Source organism: Ambystoma mexicanum, chromosome 11 (genome assembly GCF_040938575.1).
Source record: "Ambystoma mexicanum isolate Mex_15411 chromosome 11, UKY_AmexF1_1, whole genome shotgun sequence".
Taxonomy (NCBI): Eukaryota; Metazoa; Chordata; class Amphibia; order Caudata; family Ambystomatidae; genus Ambystoma; species Ambystoma mexicanum.
Window position 1 is genome coordinate 1,090,385,141 of NC_090934.1, and position 27,081 is coordinate 1,090,412,221.

Consider the following 27,081-nt stretch of genomic DNA (forward strand, 5'->3'; position numbering starts at 1 on the left):
GCGGATTCATAGACGCAATGAGATAACGCGCTCATTACTGTGATCACGACGATTTGGTGTGCAATGCATAGACAGGGCATATTTTCACGAAACCAATATCCTGCATATTGAGAGCTTAAGAAAGGCAGATTGCTGACCTCATAAACAATAGCACAGGCAGACCTGAAAGGGCGGCATGTTGGAATGTACCTACAATAGCCTATACCTTAGTCTAAATTTAAAATATCATGTTGCTTTGAATTGGTTTGGGTCAGATTTTGAACAAAACCATTGTTATATTGCCTTGAAAAAGCCCATAGGGCGAAACTGATGGCCATACAGTTGACAGTTCTGAAAGGGCCTTTACAAGTTTCACCTCATGACTAACATCTCTTATGACTGCATAATTGGTGAACTTTTGACCTGTGCATTGAAACTGAATAGAAATTGACATGTGCGCCTGTTGGTGGGTAGACTTGTTTTTCTGGTTTAGATATTGATGCGCTGAACGCGATCTACCACACAGTTGCAGCCAGGCTTAAACGACTTTATTGCGATTAGGCACGGCTCCAGGGGCCTTTCAGCCCCATTGCTTTACATGTTTTACTGGGTCAGCATAAATGTACAGATATTTACAGTAACTTCCAGGTCCACTGCTTTAGATAGAAGCACCTTTGTTCAACCTGTTATGGCACTTTACCATTGTAGTCTCAACACTTGCCCTGACCTGCACAATACAAACTGTTGGCACCAGCGGATTCACATAACTTCCCAATCAGATTTCAGGCCAGTGCTCTGTTGGTTGCACAATAATCTAGGCCGTTGACACACTAATCTACTCAACTGCCTTGCTTGATGCCATCAATTGTGTTTCCGGTAGTGCAAATATGGTCACGGTACACAAGATAGTAACAAACCTCGTTCAGACAGGGTTTGGCTTCAAAGACATATTTTGATTTGGGTTTACCAAAAGGATTACACTGTGTTGCACAGTGCTCCAAAACCAGTGGTCGAAGTGTACCTTAAGAAGTAGTGTAAGTATGTTCCCTACTGGCCTGCCCCCGCTCCCACACAAAACCCATCGCCACACCCAGGGATGGACTGGCCTATAGGGAACTCTGGATATTTCCCAGTAGGCCTCTGCACCCTAGGCCTCTTTTGTGTGGGTTTTCCAAATGTTCCCATAGAGAAAGTTTTGGGCACGCTGAACTTGTGTAACAGGGGAGTTGCTAGGTCTGGAAAAGACCCAGGGCTAAGCTGATGTTTGTACTGTTGGGACTGGGGACTAGCTAGTCTTTTGGCTGTAGCGCCTGAGATTCTATCCGGGGCTACAACCAAAAGATCAGGGGCTATAGCCCCCTTAGCCCCCCCCTAGCAACACCCCTGTTGTGTAATATGGGGCCACTTTGAAAAGTATTTCCAGGGCCTCTTTTGGTTCCCAGTCCACCACTGGCCACGCCCCCCCTTACACGCACAATAAAAACCCTCAAACACATGCGACTGCTGTTTAAGGGAATGTTCAGTGCAGTGCACTGAAGTGTAAGTTTCACCCTTTTCCTACACATTTATTTGAAAACGAAACCATTCCGGGACGGTTTCTTTTTAAAATAAAAGTATAGAAACAGTAAAACCTAATTTAAAAAAAGTAGAGGAGCACCACTTCGACCCACTTTCCCAAACTCTTTACTGCCTTATTGTTGTACCGCTATTTGAATTTGTTTTTGTTAAGCCCTTCGAAAAAGCGCTATGAAGATCTCACCAAACACACTAGCATTCCCTTATGCCCGGGCTGCCTGTGAGCGGGTGCGGACAACAAGGAAAGTGCAGGGGTCTCCTATCTGCACATGCCCCTGCCTACTCCTACCACTGACCCTACACAGGTGACAGGGAAAGTACACACACACTTAAAGCGTTTGTAATTTTTGTTACTCTAACTCACAATACCCTTTGCATATTGTGTTGCACATTGAAACATGTGCCCTATTATCTCCATGCAACTGCAATACCTCAAAATAAATAGAAATAATGTTCATATCTTCAATTCATTCTTTTAAACTACACAAACCGTGGCACCTGCATTTATTTTAGTCACATCTTCACTACAAGAATAAAACTTTAAACAAAATGGCAACGAAGCTAAGCTATCAAACTGCCCCAGAGCCTACTAGTCACAACAACTCAGACAACCCATTGCCATTTGAAACTTTGGCACAAGTGTGAGGAGGTCACATGTGACAGAGCAACGAACGAAAGGTGCGGCTGGACTCTGGGGGCAGGGCATCGTTTGAGTGCTGTGATGTGTGCACTGACCGGCAGGTGCAGCCAGACTCCTGAACCAGGGCTGTGTTTGAGTGCTGTGAGGTGCGCACGGACCGGCAGGTGCAGCCAGACTCTGGGGCCAGGGCTGTGCTTGAGTGCTGTGATGTGCTCACTGACCGGCAGGTGCAGCCGAACTCTGGGGCCAGGGCTGCGCTTGAGCGCTGTGATGTGCGCACCGACCGGTAGATGCATCTGGACTCTGGGGCCAGGGCTGCGCTTGAGTGCTGTGATGTGCTTACCAACCGGCAGGTGCAGCCGGATTCTGGGGCCAGAGCTGCACTTGAGTGCTGTGATCTGCGCACCAACCGGCATGTGCAGCCGGACTCCGGGGCCAGGGCAGCACTTGAGTGCTGTGATGTGCCACCCAGAGGAGGTATACGAGAGATCCCTGGCGTCTTCTACATACTTATTACTCCTGTAGGTCTGATCAGAGGAGAGCTCTGTGGAAGCATGGCGACTTCACGATCACCCTTCCATAGGTACAAGGACCACCTGGAAAATAGGCAGATCAAAGCCATTAAGGTGTAAACGGAGCAGGTTTCTTTTAGCTCTCACACACACAGACCCTTAGAAAAGGGCAGGGGAGAGGGTGAGCCAGAGACCTTAGAAGGAAACTCAGAAGTTGGAAAATCTGGAAGCCTTGCCCAGGCTGAGGGTGGGTAATAACTCAGCCTGACAACGACAGAGGCAGGAGGAAAGAAATACCTGTTTGTAAACTGAGAAGGAATACCCTGTGAAGGGGGGTGAAATACCTGCTGGTCAGGTAATCCCCAGGTAAGGCGTAGGAAGAAACCTACTGGTAGGAGTGTCCTGCCATCATTGCAAGGAGTCTAGAAGAGCTGCCCATAGTCAAAGAGTGAGGATCTCTGCGCTAAGGAAAGCTCCCCAAGGAATGTCACGAAGCGAGTTGGTAGGACCAGGAGAAGTTAAGAAGGTAGCTGGGTGGTATAACCCTAAGCCTAAACAGTCAGGAAGCGAGCAGGGATATATACTGCTCCAAAGAACGAGCAGGATGCTCCAATGCAGAGAGACTGTGGACATTAGAATAGGGACATCTGACCAAACCAGGAGTCCTTTGGCTAGGCCCTTACACCCATTGTTGACACTGTCCCTCCTGACAATGACTACAGTGGTCCCTATTGAGTTGTAGCTGAAGCCTACGCAATATGGGCATTCTCTTTCCCAACCCCACCTGCTGTCTCCCAACATTGTCTCACTGGACTTATTGTCTTGTGCTTCCTGTTTGAAACCATCACACAACCTACATGTTAGCTTTAGAAAATAATGAAGCAACTTTTAAAAATGGCATTGGTAGCAATCTGGCCGACTGGATGTACATCAGTGCAGCCTTAGGCGTGAGTAGTACACATTGAGTTGAAAGTGGGTTTTTAGTGGGAATGCGTTCTAAATAAACGACATCGCAGGGATTTGCAGAATTCCTTGAGGAATGTCTCAATCCAAAGGCTGCTGAAGGGACCCTAGTCGCGAGGACTCTTACTAGATAGGGTGTTGTACAGTATCAGAGAAACATGAAATGGCACATGAATTAATTCCCAGAGCTGTCAGATGACCCAGGACATAAAACTTCAAAACATGATTCGCATGTCACACTTATTTAGCCCATTGCCAAAATCCAGACTGTGTGATTTTTAAGTGAACTATGCAGGGCTCAAGTGGAGGATACACGCGGGGGGAGGAGTCCACCTGTGGAATCAGAAAAATACAATATTAAGGCTTTTACACCATGCAAAGGAAAATACACTGACACAGGCTTGTAAAGATTCCCAGAATCTTTATTACAAAAACTGAACAGTTATAAAACAAAGTACACAAATAGCTATTTGGCCGTCAGTACATCACAGAGACCACCAGCAGGGTTCAATGTGAGCAGTGAGCAGGATTTGCTAGCTGGACATCGGCGTTTTTATACATTTTCGTTATAAGGATGTCCAGCCTCTTTCAAGTTAATCATGTACTGGGCTAGGGTCACGCCAGCTACGTTCCTAATTTACATATCTCGTGCATGCGGTTTACTTTTTAATACATTTACTAACAAACATTATTATCCTCTATTTTAACATTACACTCCTTACACATAGCTTTAATAAAGATCAAACAAGTGTTTCGCATGTCATATTTGGATAGCATTATTGTTCTTTATACTTGTAGGTTAACATCGCTGATTCAAGTAATTCCCTGATCACGAGGTCGACAAAGGACAAGGTCTACATGACCTTAACATGTAGCCTGAAGGCAGGTTGGACATTAACTCTCCTACAGAGGTTGAAGAGGTTAAGGCAAGAACAAGAGCACATGAGATGGCCATTTTAGACTACAGGGTGACTTTGTACAATAAACTAAAATGGCGGCTCTAACCTAAGATGGAGGCTTGGTTCACTTGAGGTCACGACCTTGTAATACAAATTTCCTCGCAAAGCGACTGGGCATAGGCCAACAATATTATCTCAGTTCTAACAAACCCTCCTTTTGGCCTATTCAAAGCGCTAAAGTACCTGCAGTCATTTTGCGATTAACTCCACATTTCAACGTCTATACATCCCGAATCATTGTCGGACATATCTATTGCCATTAGATCAGACACTAGAGTTTCTTTCAACACATACTCTTTGGAAACCTTATCTGGGGCGTATATTTTATGCCCTAATACACTTGTTGCTTGCGCGCAACACCCCCCTAACACTGAACATATACCAGGGAGACAATGTATACAACAACAAAGGAATAGAAAACTTCCCAAGATAATCAGCAGGGCCGACCACAACTTCCATCCCCACGACCGTGCACTAAGTTCCCAGTTTCCCTCAGGAACATGCACTTCTGAACTAAGAACATGTAGATTTTGGATAGCCCTAAAGATCGTTGGAGAGGAGTCTGGTACGTAAACGCAGCAAGCAGACCCCACTAATTTACATACTCCTCCACGCTCAGCTAGAATGACATCTAATGCCATCTGGTTCTGAAGAGCCACTAATCTTATCGCCTTCTGTTGTAACGTCATATTATAGAGTATGTCCGTGGTCCGGTTGATGGTTCTCTCCAATACTCTCGCTAGTCCCCTGATATCTTCTAAATTCGTAATTTGCCCAAAAAATGGCACAAAGGATTTCATAATGTCCCCTAGAGTTTGCGCTGGAGTATCCCCTTTTAAACCTCGTCGTGGACGAGTTTTCAAATTTTCTGCAGTACTGGCAATAAATACCCCAGGTAATAGAATCCCTAAATAACAGGTTCCTTGCCAATCCCTGGGCAACCATGGAAATGCCACATTACCGCAATCAAAATAGACAGGTTCGCATACGTACAGAGGTCTGTTCTCACTAGTCAAATTCGCAACGTTGGCGCACTTTCTAAAATTACCCATTGACCTTGTTCCATTTCTCTGTATGCAGAAGGATACTGAATCGGGGCTATGATTAACAGAAGAAGATGGAGGCGTGGCATCCTTATTGCCTATAGGAGCCATTTTGAAAGAGATCAAAGACTGAAAAGGATGAGACAATCTATCAGAGGGTTTAACAGAAGCAACGTTCGGTTTACTCTTATTTTGCGAACAGCGAGCATCCCAGGGGCATCAAAACACGTTTTTCAAAACTATTCAAATTTGTACCATCAAAGTTCCCTGAGATGCTACCATTCCATCGGCCAAAGAATAGTGCTCTAAGAGAAGCGGAACAGGCAGTTGTCAAAGGCAGGGCATGAATATACCAACCTAGCCCCTTATCCCCATGTTGCGGTAGATGTGAACAGATCCAGCAATTGGTTCTATTTAAAATTGCATGAGTGGCATTCATAATTAACAAAAGGGTATTATTCTGATAGTTCCATCTATGTGAAAAATCTCTAGGCGATAAAGTATGCAATTGCACGGAAGGAGTGGGAACAACAGATACATTTTCAATAGGTAAAAAGTCCTCTAACGGATATGCTTCCTCCACATACCATAACCCAAAACCAATAGTTACTAAAAATCTGGTTATTATTACAAAAAGGCAACAATACATTTTGGGGGTCCCTTTGCATGCTTGATCATTGTCTCTGCTAGTCACATATTTATCTAAACATTCGTTACGAGCGGTAGCGGGTGCAGGCATCGTAGTCTTCAATCAAAAAAACACCAATTGTTTGTTTGCTGGCGACTCCAGTCGCGCGTCTTCATAATGTCTTTCCCACAACCCTTAGCCAACAGAATCCTCCCATCCAGTCGGGCCAAAAGGGAAGCCCTCAAATGATTTTTCCTCAATCGCATAGTCAGACCGTGCTGTACGTCTATTTCCTTGGACGTAAGTTATATCTCACAATTTCTGGTGAGAACAAAGTGTCGTCACTTCCTACTGGAGGTGTTGAGTGAACGGAAATGGGATCTGAAAAGGATTGATCCGGAAGTTCCACTGTTGGAGAGTGCGGAGACAAGATGGCCGTTTTGTCTGGCCTTATGAATTCTGGAACGGTCTCCGATAATCTCTTGTCGGTTGTTGCTGTTTCAGGCACATTAGTTACAGCAGTGGGAAGGGATTCTGTGTCTTCTGTATCGTAGGGCACGGGCTGCGGGATCCGTTTGGTGTGCGTGGTATGGATCCAATTCTTACGACCCGCTACCCGCACAGCAGTCTGAGTGACTAGCCGGACTTGGTAGGGACCCCTCCACCGAGGTGCAAGGCAAGACGACCTCTCAAAAACCTTTGTGAGGATCCAGTCCCCCGGTCATAGACTGTGAACAGGACCCTCATACCGTACAGTTAATGCCTCTCGCACCTGGTGATAAATTGAAAACAGATTTTTAGTCAACTGGTTACAGTAATCTGAAAGAAGCACATTTTCTATATCCTGCAACAAACTGCTTTTTGGCAAACCCCAAATATTAGCAGGTCTCCCCATTACCACCTCAAAGGAAGAGAGCCCAGGCTTAGTTTGAGGGGTTGTTCTCATCGATAGCAACACGATCGGTAAGGCGTCCGGCCATTTTAACTTGGTGCCAGCACACGTCTTAGCGAGCTTGTTCTTTATAATGCCGTTATGCCTTTCCACTAATCCGGCACTTTGGGCATGTCTGGCCGAATGGAACCGTTTATCAATCTGTAATCCTTTGCATATTTGTAGGATTACATCAGCGATAAAGTGTGGCCCATTATCCGACCAGATGACTCTCGGCAGCCCCAACCTCGGAAAAAAATCTTTCAACAGAGTTTTTGCCGTGGTTATGGCCGTTGCATCTCTAACCGGGAAGGCCTCAACCCACTTACTAAAGGCACAAATGACAACCAACACATATTTAAGATTGTTGCAACTTTCCATTTCAATAAAATCAAAGTGAATAACCTCAAATGGAACAGAAGGTGGAGCGAAACTTCCTCTAGGAGTTAAGGTACCTTTTCCTACATTATGCTGCAAGCAAACCATGCACCCTTGGACAAAGCGCTCCGCAATTTTGAAAATCTTATCATTGGGCCATACACTGTGTAGCATTTTAGTCAATATACGCGCACAGACATGTGTCGGACCATGAGCCATAATAACCATCATTGTAATATAGATGTCAGGGAGTAACCATTTTCCTTCAACATTGTCCACCCAACACCCATCATCATCCAGTCTCCCTGCACCCTCGACCCATCTCTTAGTTTCCTCTATGGTAGCATCTGCTTGAATGTCTTTTACAGAATCGATACTTTCACCCAAAGTGCAAATATTTACAGTTTATCTTACAGCATACATTTCTGAACTAAAATCAGTGGCAGTTTGTTTAGCTATCTGACCAGCGAAACCATTCCCTTTTCCTACATCATCTGTAACCTTTTGATGTGCTGCACATTTTATGATAGCTAGCTGAACAGGGAGTGCGAGTGCCAAAAGTAATCGCACTATTAAAGTGCCATGCTGAATTTTCATGCCATGCGAGGTCAAAAAACCTCGTTCTTTCCGAAGTTGTGGACCACCCCAAAAGCATACTGACTATCGGTATATATATTTACTGTAAGCCCTTCAGAAAGTTCACAAGCTCGAGTTAACGCTATAATTTCTGCGGCCTGCGCGGAATTATGCATAATTCTTTTGGTTTCCACAATCGTGCTTAAAGTAGTAACGGCAGAAGCAGCCGTGGATGTACCATTCGGATGTTTAAAACAAGAGCCATCACAAAATAGCTCTCCTTGTGGGCTATTCAAAGGCATGACGTTCAGATCGATTCTACCTTTAGTCTCTTGTTCTGTCGCATAAAGGCAATCGTGTGACGTTTCGTCACTTTCAACAGTATCTTGCGGAACAGGTAAAAGTTCAGCCGGATTTAATACACAACACCTCTGAATTTGAATGTGGGGGGCAAACAAGATTAGTTCATATCTTGTCAATCGTGCAGAAGTGAGGTGTTGCGTTTGAGTTCTATTCAATAAAATATCTACAGAGTGAGGTACCATTAGGGTTAGCACATGACCCAGGACCATTCCCTCACTCTGTTTCACAGACGCAGCAGCGACAGCGACAGCTCTCAAGCATCTCGGCAAAGCGCATGCAATGGGATCAAGGGCGGATGAGAAATAGCCGCATGGCCTATTCTTCCCTCCATGTTCCTGCGTTAACACAGCCAAAGCACATCCATCACGTTCATGCACATACAACACAAAGGCCTTGTCATAATTCGGAGTTCCTAAAACCGGCGCTGAACACAGCGCGGATTTGAGCAAATCAAATGCTGTCTGGTGTTCCAAAGTCTATGGCAGTGGCAAAGAAATGCCCTTGTTTGTCAAAGCCAGCATTGGTTTAATCGTTAACAAAAAGTTAGGGATCCACAATCTATAGTAAGAAGCCATACCTAGCAGGGCTCTAACTTCCTTCTGCGTATTTGGGACAGACATACCATAAATAGTCTTTATTCGTTCAGGTGTCAACCGTCTTCCCTCCTTTGACAGGAGGTAGCCTAAATAGTCGACCTCCTGACAACAATATTGGAATTTTTTGAGTGAAGCTGTGTGGCCATGTTTCGCTAGATGATAAAGCAACAACACGGTGCCTTCTTTACAGGCACTTTCAGAATCAGCAGCCAAGAGGAGATCATCTACATACTGTAGTAACGTGCAAGGAGTAGGCAACTCGAGAGTATCGAGCTGCTCTTTTAATGCCCTACTATAAATACTAGGACTCTCAGTGTACCCTTGTGGTGCACGAGTGAATGTAAATGAGCGTCCACCTAGGTTAAACGCGAACAAATACCTGCTATCCTTGTGTATGGGAATACTGAAAAACGCGTTTTTAAGATCAACAACGCTAAAATGAGTGGCAGAAGCCGGAATCATGGTTAGTATCGTTGTAACATCAGGCACAATAGGAAATTGAGGAGCCACAATGTTGTTAATAGCGCGTAAATCAATTATGAACCGAAAGGGAATCGCATTATCACCTTTTTTATATACTGGCAAAATGGGGCTGTTACATAGGCTACCCGTAATTTCCTCAATTACTCCACGATGTACAAAATCAGAAACTATACATTTCAAAGCCTGCTCACCTTCAACTGAGATCTTATATTGCGGGATGCGAGGCAATTTAACTCCATGTTTCAGAATAATTTTAACAGGTTCAATTTGAAGAATGCCCACATCATTATCATCAATTGCCCATAAGCATTCCGGAACATTACTGAATTCTGGCGGTAAAGGTTGAGTCAAAAACTAAGAGGCGAGTGATTGCTGAGGTGAAATTGTTAACCGAACTCCGTCCGGAGAACAATGTATTACTGCATGCATGCCTTTAACAAATTTAACCCCAGCAAGTTCTCCCCACAGTTTGTGGTAAGTAGAAATGGACACTGTTCCGTGAAGGGACCCAGTGTTATCGGTACCGGCAAAGAGACCGGACAAACTACAGGTGTGCCTGAAAACCCTACGGAAACGTTGGACTGCCCTGACAGGGGAATATTTGGAACCCGTGAATGGTCAATGGAACATTACTGTGCTCCCGTATCCACTAAAAATAGATGTTTCCTATTTCCCACCGCCATCTCAACGTAGGGGCCTTTCTGATGAACGGGAATAGGCGTCGGTTCCAAATCCTGCTTCGGGCAATCCTAGCCGAACAGAATATTATCAAAAGGAAGCTCTTCAGAGAGGTACGCGGCAGAAGGGTGATCAAAAATGTTTCTATTATCCACATTCAAAACTTGCTTAACTTGTGAAGGAGGTTGCTGTGATTCTGGTGCAAACTGACCTCTGCCAGGGCCCCCTGCCCCTGGGCGACCTCTGGATCGTCTACCCATGTTCCCAAATGACCTTTGCTGCAAGGTCGGACATTGTGCGGCACACTGGTTAATGGTTACCGGAGCCAGGGGCGTACTTCCCTGTGAAAAGTACTGTCCTCTGAATTGATTACCCCCTCTTGTGTTTCTAACAATCTGTTGTAATAGAACTTTTGTTTTCAGGTCACCCTTTTTTTTCTCAAGTTTTTCCTTTTCCTTTTCATTATTTACACGATTTTCACAGTACTGAGCCATATGCAGTACTTCTGATTGAGACTTCACCTGCCAAGTGCTTTCGGAAGACATAATCTGTAACTGGATGTCAGGCAGCAGTCCACGTACAAATTTGTCGACAAACAGCCTTTTCCCTGACTCTGTGCCTAAGTCTTGTCCACTGAAATCTGAAAATACTTGTTCAAACCAATTAAAGAAATTGGTAGCACCCTCAGACTTTCCTTGGACACAGGCCGTAAGCTTGTCCCAAATGATTCTTTTTTCAGGAACTCTGGTTTTCAATTTTAAAATAATCCTATCAGGCAAAGTTAATATCACTTGAGGCGGTCGCTTGCCAGCTTGTCTTTCTCTATCTAGCCTAACCATGTTATCCCATGTATCTCCTAATCCAGGTACATCATCTACAATCCTAATCTGTTTCCATAAATCAACTGGCAGGAGTACGGGAAATAATAAATCAATATCACTTAAAGTGAATACCGACGACTGTAAGACTGACTCTATTTCCTTATAGAACCCAGTCGGATTCTTTCTTACATTGGGGATAGATTGCTTTATGGTGTTCACTTCCTGTCTTGAAAACGGGATGTGAACAAACTGTGATACGTAATGTGCTGGAATTTCCCCCGTGAGCATTCCTCGCGCAGCATCAACCGCAATCTCAACTTTCAGGACAAATGTCGGAGGGACCTCTCTCATGGGCAACTGAGAAGTAGGTAGCTCCGAACGCTTACTGAGCAACAGAGCCAAATCAAGCGCTAAGGCAGTCGAAGAAGTATCAATCAAAAAGGCTCTCTTATAAACACTCAACAATTCTGCGGGACAACAAATCTTTCTTTTTACACACTCATTCTACAGGTATTCTACCATCACCTGTATCACCTTCTTTTGCATTTCTAACGTATACTGACTATATGTGTCATATACTTCATCTGGAGTTATCGACATATCCGAAATCCACCTTATCGCATCCTTTGTACAAATTCGTGCTTCCCCACCTTTTAATTCACGGCGAGGAGAAAACCGTTTCTGTAAGTACATAATACCTAAACTACCAACATCTGCTTCCTCATTCTGTAACCCTTCCAAATCCCTCGTATACTCAAAAATCTTCTCGACATGCTCGTATACTTTCTCTGCAGTATTTCTGGACAACGCTAAGGCGTTCAAATCCCGTAACCCTTGTGGGAAATCTGCATTGTTTAATCTGTTCCACATTATACTCAAATGAGTCCCTAATCCTTCAATAAAAACATTTTTCTCAGGAATATCTTTTAAATTTTCGAGTGTGGAAAAAACATCAGCTTGTTCACCCTTCTTCATACAATGTTTAGCCCAAGCGATCAATTCATTCTTTTTTTCTGGGGGCACAGTATTACGAGTCACAACCCTTGGTCTCGCTCCCTGGTCTACTACAAGCGATGCGGAATCACTTGGAAGAGGAAGAGTAGGCACATTCTGAATATCAACAGGTGGAGGCAAGGGGGCAGGCAAAGGAGCGACGGCTGGAAGTACAACAGGAAGAACAACAGGGAGGACCGGAGGAACTATAGGAGGAGGAATACCAACGGGAAGGGGCAAAGCACCAGGAGGAGGGACGTACGGAGGTGGCGCGGAAGCACCGGGCCTTCGTTCATGCAAAAGTTTATTAATCAATTCATCTGACGTATGAAAATCTTTTGAAGGGTACATTTTCTGGATGCCTAATTGAAACGCCCTGTCCGTGCTCCTAGCTGACTCCAATTGTTTATTTTGATTATATAACCGTGCCTTTTCGACACTTGTCATATGTCTACGCATATGTTTCTCTCTACTCTTTTGTTGCTGCAAAGCTTCTGTTTTCCAACTATGCAATGCGTCAAATGCTGCAGGTCTAGCCTTTTTCTTTACTAATACAGACTGTAGATATTTTATACGAGGAATTTCAAAACTACCATTGGTTGGCCACCGAAGATTAGAATTATGTCTGGTCTGTCTGTGCCAAATGTCATTAAATGCTATACTACCAAAGCCTTTCTTACAGTACATAGTACATGCCGGCGACCCCTCCTGTGGTGCGGGACGGCTATCTTCCAAAGATTGTCTGTCGCTATGGAATAATGCCCTAAAGCAGGCAGACAATTTCCCAGGCATATCAAAGTTCTGGTGTTACCTGGTCAAGTAATTGTGCTCACGAGTACAACGCGCCAAATTCAAATTGTCAGGGTTAAATTAAGAATCGGGTCACGATTCACCTGACCAAAGGACTGGGAGGCCCGATCGGGTTAGTAAGGACAATGCTAAGGACCCACGTGCTGGTGATTTTTGGCAAATTTACCCACCTTGATATATGGACCCTCATCAAGACGTCATCTCGGGCTACAGCTCACTGTTCAGGGATCGGATCGTGCAGTTTTGTCGAAGAATTCACTTCTCGTCCAGAGTGGCCGTCCCTGTTGGCACCGTCTGATCCCGGTCCGATAGCCGAGCCAACCTTCAACGAGACGAGGTCGATCTTGAGGGTCCCTATTCGGGCACCATCTGTGGAATCAGAAAAATACAATATTAAGGCTTTTACACCATGCAAAGGAAAATACACTGACACAGGCTTGCAAAGATTCCCAGAATCTTTATTACAAAAACTGAACAGTTATAAAACAAAGTACACAAATAGCTATTTGGCCGTCAGTACATCACAGAGACCAACAGCAGGGTTCAATGTGAGCAGTGAATAAGATTTGCTAGCTGGACATCGGCGTATTTATACATTTTCGTTATAACGATGTCCAGCCTCTTTCAAGTTAATCATGTACTGGGCTAGGGTCACGCCAGCTTCGTTCCTAATTTACATTTCTCGTGCATGCAGTTTACTTTTTAATACATTTACTAACAAACATTATTATCCTCTATTTTAACGTTACACTCCTTACACATAGCTTTAATACAGATCAAACAAGTGTTTTGCATGTCATATTTGGATAGCGTTATTGTTCTTGTATACTTGTAGGATAACATCGCTGATTCAAGTAATTCCCTGATCCTGAGGTCGACAAAGGACAAGGTCTACATGACCTTAACATGTAGCCTGAAGGCAGGTTGGACATTAACTCTCCTACAGAGGTTGAAGAGGTTAAGGCAAGAACAAGAGCACACGAGACAGCCATTTTAGACTACAGGGTGACTTTGTACAATAAACTAAAATGGCGGCTCTAACCTAAGATGGAGGCTTGGTTCACTTGAGGTCACGACCTTGTAATACAAATTTTCTCGCAAAGCGACTGGGCATAGGCCAACATATACTATGAGGACGAAACAATATTATCTCAGTTCTAACACACCCACTTCATTCAGAGGGTGGACTCAGTCTCCCCAGCTAAAATGAGAAACATACAATGTCCTCTTTGAATTTATGAATTAAATACAACCTCAGAGATCAAACCACAGCTGTCAGGTTTGTAGGCCGGACACCTCACCATTGTACTATATAACCTCATGAAAAATAAGAAACAACTAAAGGTGAAATGTCCTCTTTCAGTTCTGCAAGTCCCAGAGAAAATATTTGTATTGGTTCTCGGAGTTTAAAACATGCACACCTTTTAACGTTTTCAAAAAGACTATTAGAAGAAAATATCCTTCGTTTTTTGTGTGTGTTGATTTTATGAAAGGTAAATGCCATTCGTCCTGTGCAGTTTGGGTGCTTCTGCAAAGCCAATTTAATGAAATGTGCATATTTCACCTTGATATGCTAATTTCTGGCAACGTCGCATCCCATCGCATTTGCTGATGAGTCCCCCCACTTTAGTTTTTAGGACTTGACCCCTGGAACTACGAGAAGGTAAATGTCTCCCCTGTAACTGCTTCAGAGCTGTTCACTTGCGAAGTCTGAATAATAGCAGATAAAGGCCAATGGCAGGGGCTGCCTTTGTCTCATTACACATGAAGAACAACAATGCTTGTGTGGCATCAGTGTGCAGAGGACGAGACACGGCTAAAGTCCCAGCATGTATGTATGCATGCTCAATGCATTCCTCCTCTCGCAGTGCCGCGCAGCATTAGTGTGGGCGCTATAGGTGATGCTAGAGCCAAACCATTAGAGCCACAACTAAAAAGGAAAAGGGCTGAAATTGCCAAGAGACAGAGCAAGAGATCTGTGGACCTGTACAGATAGTACGCTCGCTTCCTATGCTACAGCACATACCTAACCTCCGAGGACTGTTCAGAGGCTATTTATGATGGCAGGGGCAGCGCAGGCATGCAGTGCCATCCATGCAACAGTAAATTCAGTGTATGGGGTGCAGTTGAGACCAAATTACAGACCTTTGGGGAGCTATGGGCAGAGGCATAGCTAGTGTTGCATGTTAACCCCTCCTGGGAGCATGGTAGCTCCCAGGATGTTGTAATGGGTCACGTGGCAGTGGCCACGTGACCAACCTAATAAAAGAAGCGGGCCGCTTCCGGCTCGCCAGTCACTCCATCACGAGACTCCAGCGTTGTTCTTGAAGCACCATGCTGGTGCTGCGCTGTGTGCGTGCTGGGCCCAAGGACGGGGCCCAGCTTGAGGACGGTGCCCCTGCCGGGCAACGCCGTTCTTGTGGGTCCCCCCTGACCATGTGAGGCGGGTTGGGGGAGGCGACTCCGGCCTGGGTGCCCCCCAGAGCCGGGGCCGCGGTGAGCCGGGTGCCCCCGGCCACGTGTGCGGCGCTCCGGTGATCCGGAGCGGGTGGGCGGAAACCCCACCCTTGAGTCGGCGGCATGGGCACCGCATCACTGTGTCTTTTGTCGGGTGCCACCCGACCTGAGTATGGGGCTGCCCGGTGTCCCGGAGCAGCCCCCAACAGCTAGGATTGCCTAACAAGTGGGGCCTGAAGCTAATGTAGTTAGGCCTGCCGTAGTGACACAGCGCTTCTGAGTGGGCACTCACATATTTTGGGTGGGCGTTGCTCGCTCAGGCCCTATCCTGTCTATGCCTCTGGCTATGGGTACAAGGCGGAACAAGGTGATTGAGACGTTGCCTGACAGCAGTTGCCAGTTGTTAACATAATCATTGTGCACTAGTTGACATGTTTACAATTGGAGGTACATAAAGATAGTGCTCTTTGAGAATCTAATGTTGTAATATGCGTGGGCGAGAGCCGGAAGAGGCACACTCTGCAGGTCAAAAGGTCGCTACCTTAGCCACCACACCATCTCTCTCCGTAAAATGCAAACACTACCAGCACAGAGCAGGACTCCAGCTGCCACTGCAGAAGTTCATTAAATCTGTGACAGGCTTGAAACGTTCTTTCCTGTAAAATAGCTTTGTGTGACACTTTACAGCTATCAAGGCTTTAGGAATTTTGCATGGCAGTATGTCTGTTCTGTGCACACGAGAGCAGGAATCTGCATGTTATTGCTTATATTAGAGCACAAAATGAAAACACTTTTAGATGCATTTTATTACATTCATAATTATTTGTCTGCAAAATATTAGAAGCTGCTTGTGAGTTTCATTTTTAATCCAAACAGATTCTTACTTTGATTCTATCAACAACTATGTTAAGCAAGAGGCCATGTATTTAAAGGGGATGGCAGTGTATGGCCATGTATTTCAGGGAATAAAATATGCCCTACCATAAATAAAAAGGATATGGCAAATCCCCTCTGACCTTATAAAGGAACGCCTAAGTAACTTGCAGTATCCTTATAACATACATTAGGGTTTACTGTATCCAAAATATAATTGACTACTCTTTTTTAATCTGCGTGCATAAGTATCTATGGCATAGCGGCACTGTGTCATATTTGTTTGCTACTGTTGTACTTTAAGAGTTTGTGGGCTGTAGAAATTAGGATTGTGTATTGGCTGGAACTGTATGATGGGGGCATACCTGTGTTCTTTCCATTTAGGTATTTGCTCGAATTACTGCATTGACACAGAAACCGAGGTTAGTGCATCACGTTGACCTTTTGTACAAATGAAAATGGACTCTTGAGAATCACACACTAATATTTACACCTGTTACATTTACAGGAGGAACTAACATATGTGGAACACTTTGCTCAAATGCCCTGAGGATGAACTTATAGTTTGAAACGCGTTGGCATTAGTTGTGGATTTCAACAGTTTGAGTTCATGTGGACAGTTACTCAATTGGTGTCCTCTTGACGCCTCTTACATTAGACTGCATATGTGACAAGTATTGGAACACACAGGAAATGGAATTTACTTCAACACGGAAGTGGAATGTGTGTACCAATTTATTTTGTTCACCCAAATTGGGGATTCTTGTAATTTTGAACCTTTGAAATTACTTTTTTTCTCTGTATGAGTTCTCTTTCTTTGAAAGAGAAGCCAGTGGCTTCCAAATGTGTTTGTTTTCGGCATTTACACCAAACGGGCACACCATTTGTGGTGAATGTCGTTATAACTGTATATTTGTATTAAACATTTGATTTCATTTGAAATTAGCATTGACTAATTCTGTGCTCTCGTATACACAATTGAACTATTAATGAGCGAATGTCTTCTGTAATGACTGAATATCGTGGTCTTTCTGACACTCAAACATATAGGAAATAGTTTAAGGAACTGTTCAATTAGGGTTTAGCCCTAGGTGAGTGCAAGAAGGTTTTTTCATTGGCAACAACGAGCTACTTTCACTTTTAGCATGCAACTCACTGCCTTACATGCATAAGTAGTTGTATATTTGCATTACACCATATATATTTGCGGCTATTGTACAATGCACTTTAAGCCTATCTGTGGGCAGTCAAAACGGAAATGTTAAGAATTAGCAAACTAGTCAAAATTGTTTTGTTGCTTTATATTTGTAACTGCTCCATCTCTTGCACTTTATTGATTTGCATGCATTAGTTGCCATTGCACATTTGCTGATTCCATTCGATGGATTTGTTTTTGCGGTATGTTTAACTTGGTTTCTCTATGTGCAATCACATTTGTAATCCCCCAGACGGTCATGTATAATTGAATTCTGATATATGATTTTTTTTATGACTGATCTTGTTTTATGATCGCGTGATTCACAATAAAAGTGACTGAATTGAGACTTCTTCCAAGGCAGTTAAACTGAGTCACAAAATAACCCCCCCCCCGCACCGCTTTTTAGAGTATCTAGTCCCATGATGTCTGCTTGTTTGCCAATCAAAAAATTGCTTGGTTCTTAGCGGAACATCACATTTTCTTCAAATTGTGCATAATTATAAGCTGCATATGTCAAACAAGGTCTACATGCATATCACACAAGCTGATCACAAAGCTTGTTTTTCTATGTGTCTCTGAGCCCCGAAAGTACACTTTTGAAAGCATGGATTAAAATATTGTCGCACTTTGTTTTTCTTCTAGTACTTATTGTCCTCCATTTATGATGGATACAATAAAGTGATAATCGTGCTATTGCTCAACATGTTTCCATAAAGATTGTTTATATATTATCAGATTGGTTTATTATTGTATCTGTGTATTTTTTTCAAGTCATCCCCATAAAACACAGTATTATCCTAGTTATATAATCCTCTATGTGCATTGGGCATACTCACACTGATACCCAGCAATTCCTCATCTAAAATTCTCAAACATGAGGCAAGACAGCCCTGCAACCCCAACTGACAATCCCAACTGACTTGCACGTGTTGCAACAGTTTTATCCTAACATCCATACCCTTGTACTGCTGCAACGAGTGTATATAAAGTTCATGGTTGTAAACATTTTAATGTTGGAGTGAGCATTGTTAACAATTAACTGAACACCAACTCCAGTGTGAATTATGCTCTTAGTGATTCACACATACAGCCCCTTTATAACAACCATATTTATCCAATATAAACACCTGTGGTGAATATTATGTTCCAAAAATGCTCTTTGATTTTATGGAAAGGAGCCAGAAACCTTCATTGGTTCCGTTTGTCCTGTGCCACTTTTTTTTTATAGATTCCTTTCTGCCACATTGCCCATCCTCCCGTTCACTCTTGTTAGCTCCCACTTCCTGTTCTCCGCTTCCTTCGCCCTGTTCTTCCCCATATGTTCATAAAACGCTCTGTTGCTTCTTGAAGCTAGGTTTGTCCTCAATAAATACCCTAATAATGATCATAATAATAATAGGGTTATGTAGTTATGTAGGTCAACTACGTTTCATGATATCATTTTTGCTCTGGGTTCATTTTGATATAGGGCTTGGTCTCATAGGGACATGCTATGAACGTGTTATGAGAGATGTAATGCACGTTTAAATCTTATGCTAATCACATGACTTAAAATAATTATGTCAATGAAACGATTAAATGAGTACAATATATTTTACTCAAGTTTGAGTAACACTTGTTGCTCTATACTTGTAATTGTAATTTAAAACCCTGTGCTTTAATGATCTATGTGCATAAGAAGCTAGTCCATATTTGTCTTGCATCATATTAATTTGCTTCTGCTGTACATTGCACTTGGAGCATATTAGGGTCAATTAAACTAGGAACTTCAAGAGTTTGCAGTTGTAGTAATGATTGTTTTATTCATTTTATATCAGTGATTGCAACTCTAGTCACACTTCACTGGCTTGCGGGCATAAGTAGTCACTGTATATTTGCACTGTATCATGTCTACATATAGTCAGTTAAACAGAAACCGTAAGAATTTGTAGATTGTAGCAACTTGTGTTGTCTTATTTGTAGCTGCAATTATAGCTCTTCCACTGAACTGATGTACATGCATAAACCACTATTGCATATTTGCTCATTCCATTATAGTTATTTGCGTCACACTCAGTCACTATGGAAAACCAAACCCAGACTCTCAAGAACCATAATGTATAATTGAAACCTATGATGCATAGTGTATTTGCGATGAATCTTTTATTACTCTTGATTCGATATCAACAGAATTGGATCATTTTCCAAGAGAGTTAAAGTGAGTCACAAAATGACCTCCTGTTTTAAACTATCTAGTTTATTTCCATGATGTCTGCTTGTTTGACAATCAGAAAAGGACTACCTTCTTAGTGGAATGTCACAGTTTTTGCACATTGTGCATGATAACACACTGTCTGTGTAAAATAATGACTTCAAACAGGGGACATTATCCCATGGTTTAGCCTGTCTTTAAGCTATGAAAGTACAGCTGTAAACCCATAGAAGATAATTTAATCTCACACTGCTTCGAATTCCGATATTTATACTGTTCCATGTCCTCAAGGGTTTAGTTCTTTCTTGCATCACCCTTCTGGCAAATTAATTATACAGGACTCTGACATCTTTACATTACAGGATACATGGTCAAGAGGGCCGTTTACTATCAACGGCTATAACATACTATTAAAATTTGCCAAGGCTGGCCTCAAAGGTAGCCCCAGAGGAGGCCTGGTCATTGGCGCTTCAGCATCCTACGCATTGAAAGAATTCACCATGACTCAGTCCTCCTCTTTTGTTATGGCAGCGTTTCTGTTTAATATTGGCCAGCATATGCTTGTCATTAATGTCTATGACCCTCCAGGTGGAGTTCAGACAAGGTCTACAGTCACCAATATAGAAGACACGTTGGCACGTTGGTACGAAACCCACCCTCTGGGAGGTGTCTTCCTTATGGGAAACCTAAATGCTCCTAGCCTGATGCAGGCGTTACGCTATGGCCATTTCCATGGGAAAGGCGATCAATTTAGAGGGATGGACCTATGCACACCCTCTGACTCTACGTGGCTCCAAGTGATACTTTCCCAAGACCTTGTTTGTTTGAATGTGGGTGAGCAGAAGGTGGGAAAATATTTCAAAGACATGGTCTAATGGTAATAGCCATTCCCATCGGATTACGTTTTTGCTGATGGGAATGTTGCAAAACATTGTAAGGCACTTAAAACTGTGTTCAACTCCATGTGTGATCATGCCACTCTTGGATGGACTATGAACATTCCCCCTCAGCCCAGGCCTAGCATGACTTTTATTAATTCCTGTTTCGGTTACAACTCAAAAGAATCGTGTAGTGCTGAATGACCGCAATGTTGGAAAAATTAGTGAATGTATCAGATCTCGACCCTCGGTTATTACCAGGTTTTTTAATAAACAACTGCTTCTGACTCATAAGCCTATGGGAGCCAAGGGTTCCCATTTTAATAATTTCAATAGCATGGTTGAGGCTGAGAAAAAATTCTATTGTAAAAGCTGCAAGTTGATTAAGCTATCGAAGTCATACAATCTTGAAGATAAAAAGAAGCTCTTGGGCCACAAAGGCACTAAATAGAAAAATTGGTACAAGAATCATAGCTTTTCAGGAATAATGCTGACTGGAAAGGCCTTTGTCTATGAATACGCAGCAATGACGATAGGACATTTTTGTCCTTATTTCGTTCCTTTGCTAACGGCTCTAGTAGCTGTGAAAACAACGAGATCAGTATGGAAGGCTGGACAGATGCAATATTTTAATTGTACAATAAACCGGGGCTTAGTCAACAGTCCTGCCTGTATGTATACAGCACTGGCTTTGTGCAGGCATTTGCCGGTAATAATATAAGTCTTACCATTAAGTCCCTTAATGGTTCTAGAGCTGCGGGACCAGATCTGTTGACGAATGTTGTGTTTAAGGCTGATCAGGAGTTCTGGACCATGGCCCTGTCTAAGCTTTTCTTTTCCAACGAATTATTAATACTGGCCAAATCCCGGCTAGCTGGCTTAAATCTACCCTTATTCCCGTGTTTAAAATGGACGACCGTAACAACACATATGACTATCATCTGCTGGCCATGATAGATGTTAGTGCAAACATTTTTGCTAGTATCCTACAGAGAAGATTAGTAGAGTGGGCAACCTCTAGAAGGCTGATTTCCCCTGTCCAAACGGGATTTCGTAAATCGTTTGGTACATTACACAACCTTTGTACATTGCAAACAATTTTTAGCCGCTGCCAGGATGCAAACTATGGGAACTTTAGTTTGTTTCGTAGACTATTCTAAAGCCTTTGATTCTGTGTCCCGTAACTGGCTTTGGGCAAAGCTTGTTAGTTGAAATATTGATTCTTCTCTATTGTACTTTATCATGGCACTATATACTGACACCACTGTTTCCCTTCGGGTGAATCAACACAGTGAGGTTAGAAAGGATATACTAACTAACATGGGTCTGAAGCAGGGCCGTGGCCTTGCCCCTTTTTTGTACAACTTGCACGTGGCTGTCATGGGTCCTTCTATTGAAGCAGTTAATAACTTTCCCCCTCGCATTGGCACAGTACCTATTTCTTTGATTGGTTATGCCGACGACATGGTCATTATGGACCGCACTCCAATTGGTCTACAGAGATCTCTGGATGCTTTGGCCGTGTATGCGCAGGCAAACAATCTATGCGTGAATAGTGCCAAAACTAAAATAATATATTTGGTAAAAAGAAGAACTTAAAGTACCTGTTCAAGTGGAGCTATGGGGGGGAGCTGTTGGACGTAGTAGAGAGATACATATATCTAGGAGTACCACTCTACAGTCCTCCCTCCACATGTAACTACTGTGAGTACAAATCTCTAAAAGCAATGAAAAAATGGCTTGTTATTACAAGACTAATCTCTAACAAGGGTGGTAACAACATATACGGAATGGTTGAGATTTACTGTAAAAGTATAGTTCCTATGATATACGGCTCTCCCAAGACAATGAAAATACGTTGATTTATGTTGTCCCAGGCGAAGTTCCATTTTGGATCCCTGCCCAATACACTAGGGCCAAGTTGGATGTTTGAAGCTGACATGGATCCACCTGGCGATGGTTATAGGTAGCTGCCTTTTGCTAGAAGGCCCCCTTGCGCAAGCAGATCCACATTTATGGGGAAGGGGCAGGCGACTGGGGGTGGTGGGGGGTCTGCCACTTGAAATGGTAGAAGAAGAGGCCTCCTCCTGAGATTCTGTCTATCTCTCTCTCTCTCTCTCTCTCTCTCTCACTCTCTCACTCTCTCTCTCTCTCTATCTCTGGGTAGTACTTGCGCTGGTTGCAGTGTGTGTTTACTAGTGCCTCCCCAGCTGTTGCGGACGGCTGTGAAACCAGAGAAGAAAAGAGGGGGTAGACAGAGGGTGGAGGTGCTGTGTTTTTTTGTGCAAATTAAGCCATTTAAATAAGCAACTAATTTAATTGTACTGATATTGCAAATTGGCTCTTTTTAAAATGTCATAATGTTCTTTAGTAATCACTTTCAGTACATATTATCATAAAATGAATGTTACACTTGGGTTCCTGAGCAGACCACATTATCAAAAATCTGACCAGCCATATGCATTATTTTTCCAGTAAAAGATTATCTTTCCAAAATATACTGTGTGCTAAACTTCTATTGTACTGTAAACAATACTGCTTTGAGAAAGTGGAAGGGGAAAAATGGTACCAATGACGTTTCCTGCTACATAAATTCAAAGGTAAATTTTGTAACTTCAGAATGAACCCAGATGTATACATTTGACAAATATGGCTCTGATAAAGAGTTGTCAACCTGAATCGCTAAGTACATAATGCCCACTGGCTTTGTGTTCATTTTATATTTGACAAAACCCCTCCGCCCCCCTAAGATTACAATGTTTCTAACCCACAACTATGCATAATTCATTCAGACACTGTAAGGATTTGGATTTAAGAAGACAATGGGCCTCATTACGAGTTTGGAGGTAGCCATGCCCTTAATAAGGGCATGGCTAACCCCAAACTCTGGTCTGGGTCCGGGTTCCCTGAATGGGGGAATACAGGGTCATTCGAACCTTGGAGGGCACGGTATTTCCCCATTCAGGGAACCCGGACCTGGTCCATCCCCATTCCCATTTGAGCCGCCATAGGGCTCAGTGGGAATGGGGAGCATGCTAACGGGCCCGTTAATGAGCATGCTGGGCCTCTCACGGGACCTGCTAAGGACGTCTGGTAAAACCAGGCGTCCTGAGCGGGTCCCGCGAGTGGACCTCGTAATAGGGCAGTAAGTGGTTAACGGCTCCGGCACCTTTACCATTTGAGCCGCCATAGGGCTCAGTGGGAATGGGGAGCATGCTAACGGGCCCGTTAATGAGCATGCTGGGCCTCTCACGGGACCTGCTAAGGACGTCTGGTAAAACCAGGCGTCCTGAGCGGGTCCCGCGAGTGGACCTCGTAATAGGGCAGTAAGTGGTTAACGGCTCCGGCACCTTTACCGGCGCCGTTAACCCCTTACCACCCTCCTCGTAATGAGGCCCAATGTCTGTGACATATGTGAATTCATTATGGTTGAACGCCTGCCTTGCCTCTTGGTTGTGGAGAGTTTTAGAATAGCATGGGCTGGGATATAGAATTATATAGATGGAACAAAACTCTTGTTTAATGGAGAGGACTTGAAAAGTACACGCATTTCTTAATAAACCATCCTAGAAATATGTAAGGAATCTTTATATAAACATGTTGAGCAAAACAGCATGAGCGTAGCTTTATTTTATGGAAACAATGGAACAATTCTTTTTTATTTTTTTTCTATTTAGCATTTGGTTAATTACAAACCTATAGCCAATCTATTAACACATATAAACATAACAATATACACAATAAAACCTTAATATAAACATTGATAAAACATCGATAAAACATAATAAAATCAATCAATTGTAGCAACCATAACAGACAACAGAAAGTATTTAAATTTGGGATTCTTTGCAATGCCACCTTCCACACTTCGAGCCTCATCACGACTTCGGCGGTAACCCTTAAATCCGGCGGTAGCGCTATTACCAGCTCTGAGCTGGGGGGAAATCCGCCGAAAATTTGCGCTATTACCGCCGGCGGGAAATCCGCCGGCGGTATTAGCACGAAATTTCCCCATTGAGCCCAATGGGGAATGGGGCATTCCCAAATGGGCTCAATGGGGAATGGGGATTGACATTACCGCCGAACTCGTGATCCGGCGCTATTAGCGCCAGGGAGTTCGGCGGTAGGGCTAATACCGCCCGCGCTAATAGCGTTACCGTTACCGCCCAAGTCATGATGAGGCCCTTAGTAAGCAGCTCCCGTCATAACAACAGATTCTGCACTAAATATAGCACAACAGAATTGGCTGGTGGCTATTGCCATGATGTCATGTACAAAAGCCTTATAGCCACCATAATAGTGAGCAGCAAGGGTCTTACACTGAGCCAACAGATGTCGAGCCGTTTCAATGTGCACGTTATGTAGAGGGAACAATCTGTGACAATGGGACAATTTCGTCATCTCCCTGTGTGTTCTTGCGTTGGCAGTATGTTAAAATCGCAAGTACACTGTAAATCGTTGCAAGTTTGTAGAAAGTATTTTTGTTAGGTAAGAGCGAACTTGTCCTTGAGTAAAGCCCTGGCTAGCATATATCTGACACATGGGGTGTCCTGTCAAAGTTTCGAAATATAGTTTCGAAATACAATAATTTTGAAACAAAAGCATGGAAAAAAAAAGTTTCAAATGCATTTTTTTAATGTACATTTTTTTATTTTGTTTCGTAGAGTAAAATTTGTGTTTTTCCCCAAAAAACAGCGGGTTGGGGGACCCACCCAAAAATGCATTTGAAAAAAAAAATTCCAATGCTTTTGGGTCGAAACTGTTGTGTTTCAACACTATGACTGTCGAAAAAATGACTATAAACCCACATGGGGGGTCATTACGAGTGTGGCGGTAATGGGTTAACGGCGCCGGTAAAGGTGCCAGAGCCGTCAACCCCTTACCGCCACATTACGAGTTCTGGTCACGGGACCCGCTAAGACCGCCTGGTAAAACCAGGCGTCCTTAGCGGGTCCCGCAAGCAGACCAGGGTGCTAACAATGGGCCCCTTATTAACTGGCCCGTTGTTAGCACCCTCCCCCTTCCCATTGATCCCTGTGGGGGCTCAAATTGGAATGGGGATGTACCGGGTCCGGGTTCCTTGAGGGCCGGTAATTCCTCATTCAAGGAACCCGGACCCGGTACCCGGTAAGGGGGTAGCCTCCCAACTCGTAATGACCCCCCATGGTTTTATTTCTTAAAGACTCGACATTAGCCACAACATCAGCCTTTATAGTTTTTCTTTTTAGGACAAGCGAGACATTAGGCAGTTCCACCAATTCACAAATATTAATCTCCAATTTGTCCAAATAATGAAGCGCATCAATTTTCAATTGCTCAAGAAATCTGTTGGGGACTTTTCCGTTATATAGTCGTACCATAAAGCCATAAACACTATCAAATTCAATGGACGTACCACTTATCTCTAAGAACAATTTGGATAGCCATAGTGAGTGAATCTATTGAATACTGAGCTCACACCCGGGGCAGCCCCTGCAGCCGAAGCGCTGCGGTTACACAGGCTGCCTGCAGGTGTCATCACTTCGGTTAGAAAAAAGAAAAGGCATCGAAAAGGCATCAGTGCTGTTTATTTTTCTAAACTGGTGTTAGCACTTGCATGCAGCCTGTGTAACCATGCAGCACATCGGCTACACGGGCTGCATGATGTCTCTGTTCTCAGAAACAGGTGGAGGGCTCTCCTTTTGTTTCCAAATAAATAGTCATCACCAGCATGAAGTACCTTGGCGACTTTACTAGAAAACAAAAGGAGAACTGGGCAGTCCATCTCTCCTCCTGTTTCTGAGTAAAGAGCCGTCAATAGCGGGCAGCCCTTTAATTCAAGGAGACCGTGGTTAAAGCGTTGCACCACATGGCTCCTTGAATGAAAGGGCTGCCTGTGAGCTGGGGCACACTGCTGTCACACCTGTTGTGTGCCCAGCCCCTTCCTTTGTTTAAAAGGAGGGGCTGTTCACATCAAAGGTAATAATGCCACTTTGCCCCAGCACTACTCCTTTTACCAGCTCCCTCCCCCACTTAGGCGAGGGTGGGGCTCTTCTTAGGGGGCGTGACCTAATTACAGGTGTGCATAGGCTACACCCCCTAAAATGAGGCCCCCCTCCGTTTCTAATCACACTTAAAGCACTGCTCCTTGGTATGAATTAAGGACTGTGCAATTAATGATTGTAAACCAAACCAATGATGTTCCTATACGTTGACTTTGTCTTATGTGTGGTTTGTTGACCGTTATTTATTCTCCTCCCCCCTCCTCGCTTCTTATTCAGGCCCCAGCTTTCTGCCTTTGGACATTTCAAGCCGTTGCCCTAATTTTTAGTTACACAGTTAAATGACACAAAGCAGAGTCATGGAAATGTCCATTTGTTTCCCAGACTGCTGTGCTGTGCTCCGCTGAGTGTGTTGTGTTTGTATTGCAGGTGAGCTCCGCGGCCAGTGGGTGGCAGTTGAGGGGATGGCCGCCAGCCAGTTTCGCCTGGGTGACACGGACCAAGCCATCGACTCTTACAAGCAAGCCGTGGAGGTGTTTGTGAAGGCAAAGGTACGTGTTGTTTGTCTACCTTTT

The 27,081-nt window shown here is 43.7% G+C and overlaps 1 protein-coding gene across 1 annotated transcript in view; it reads left to right on the forward strand.

Annotated features, from left to right (window-relative positions):
* Window positions 1-27,081, forward strand: part of LOC138504133 (tetratricopeptide repeat protein 24-like) — a 529,591-nt gene that overhangs the window by 183,533 nt on the left and 318,977 nt on the right. The window contains exon 4 of the mRNA XM_069624352.1: window positions 26,936-27,057. Within this exon, the coding sequence (XP_069480453.1) occupies window positions 26,936-27,057 (122 nt within the window). The remainder of the gene's footprint in view (window positions 1-26,935; window positions 27,058-27,081) is intronic.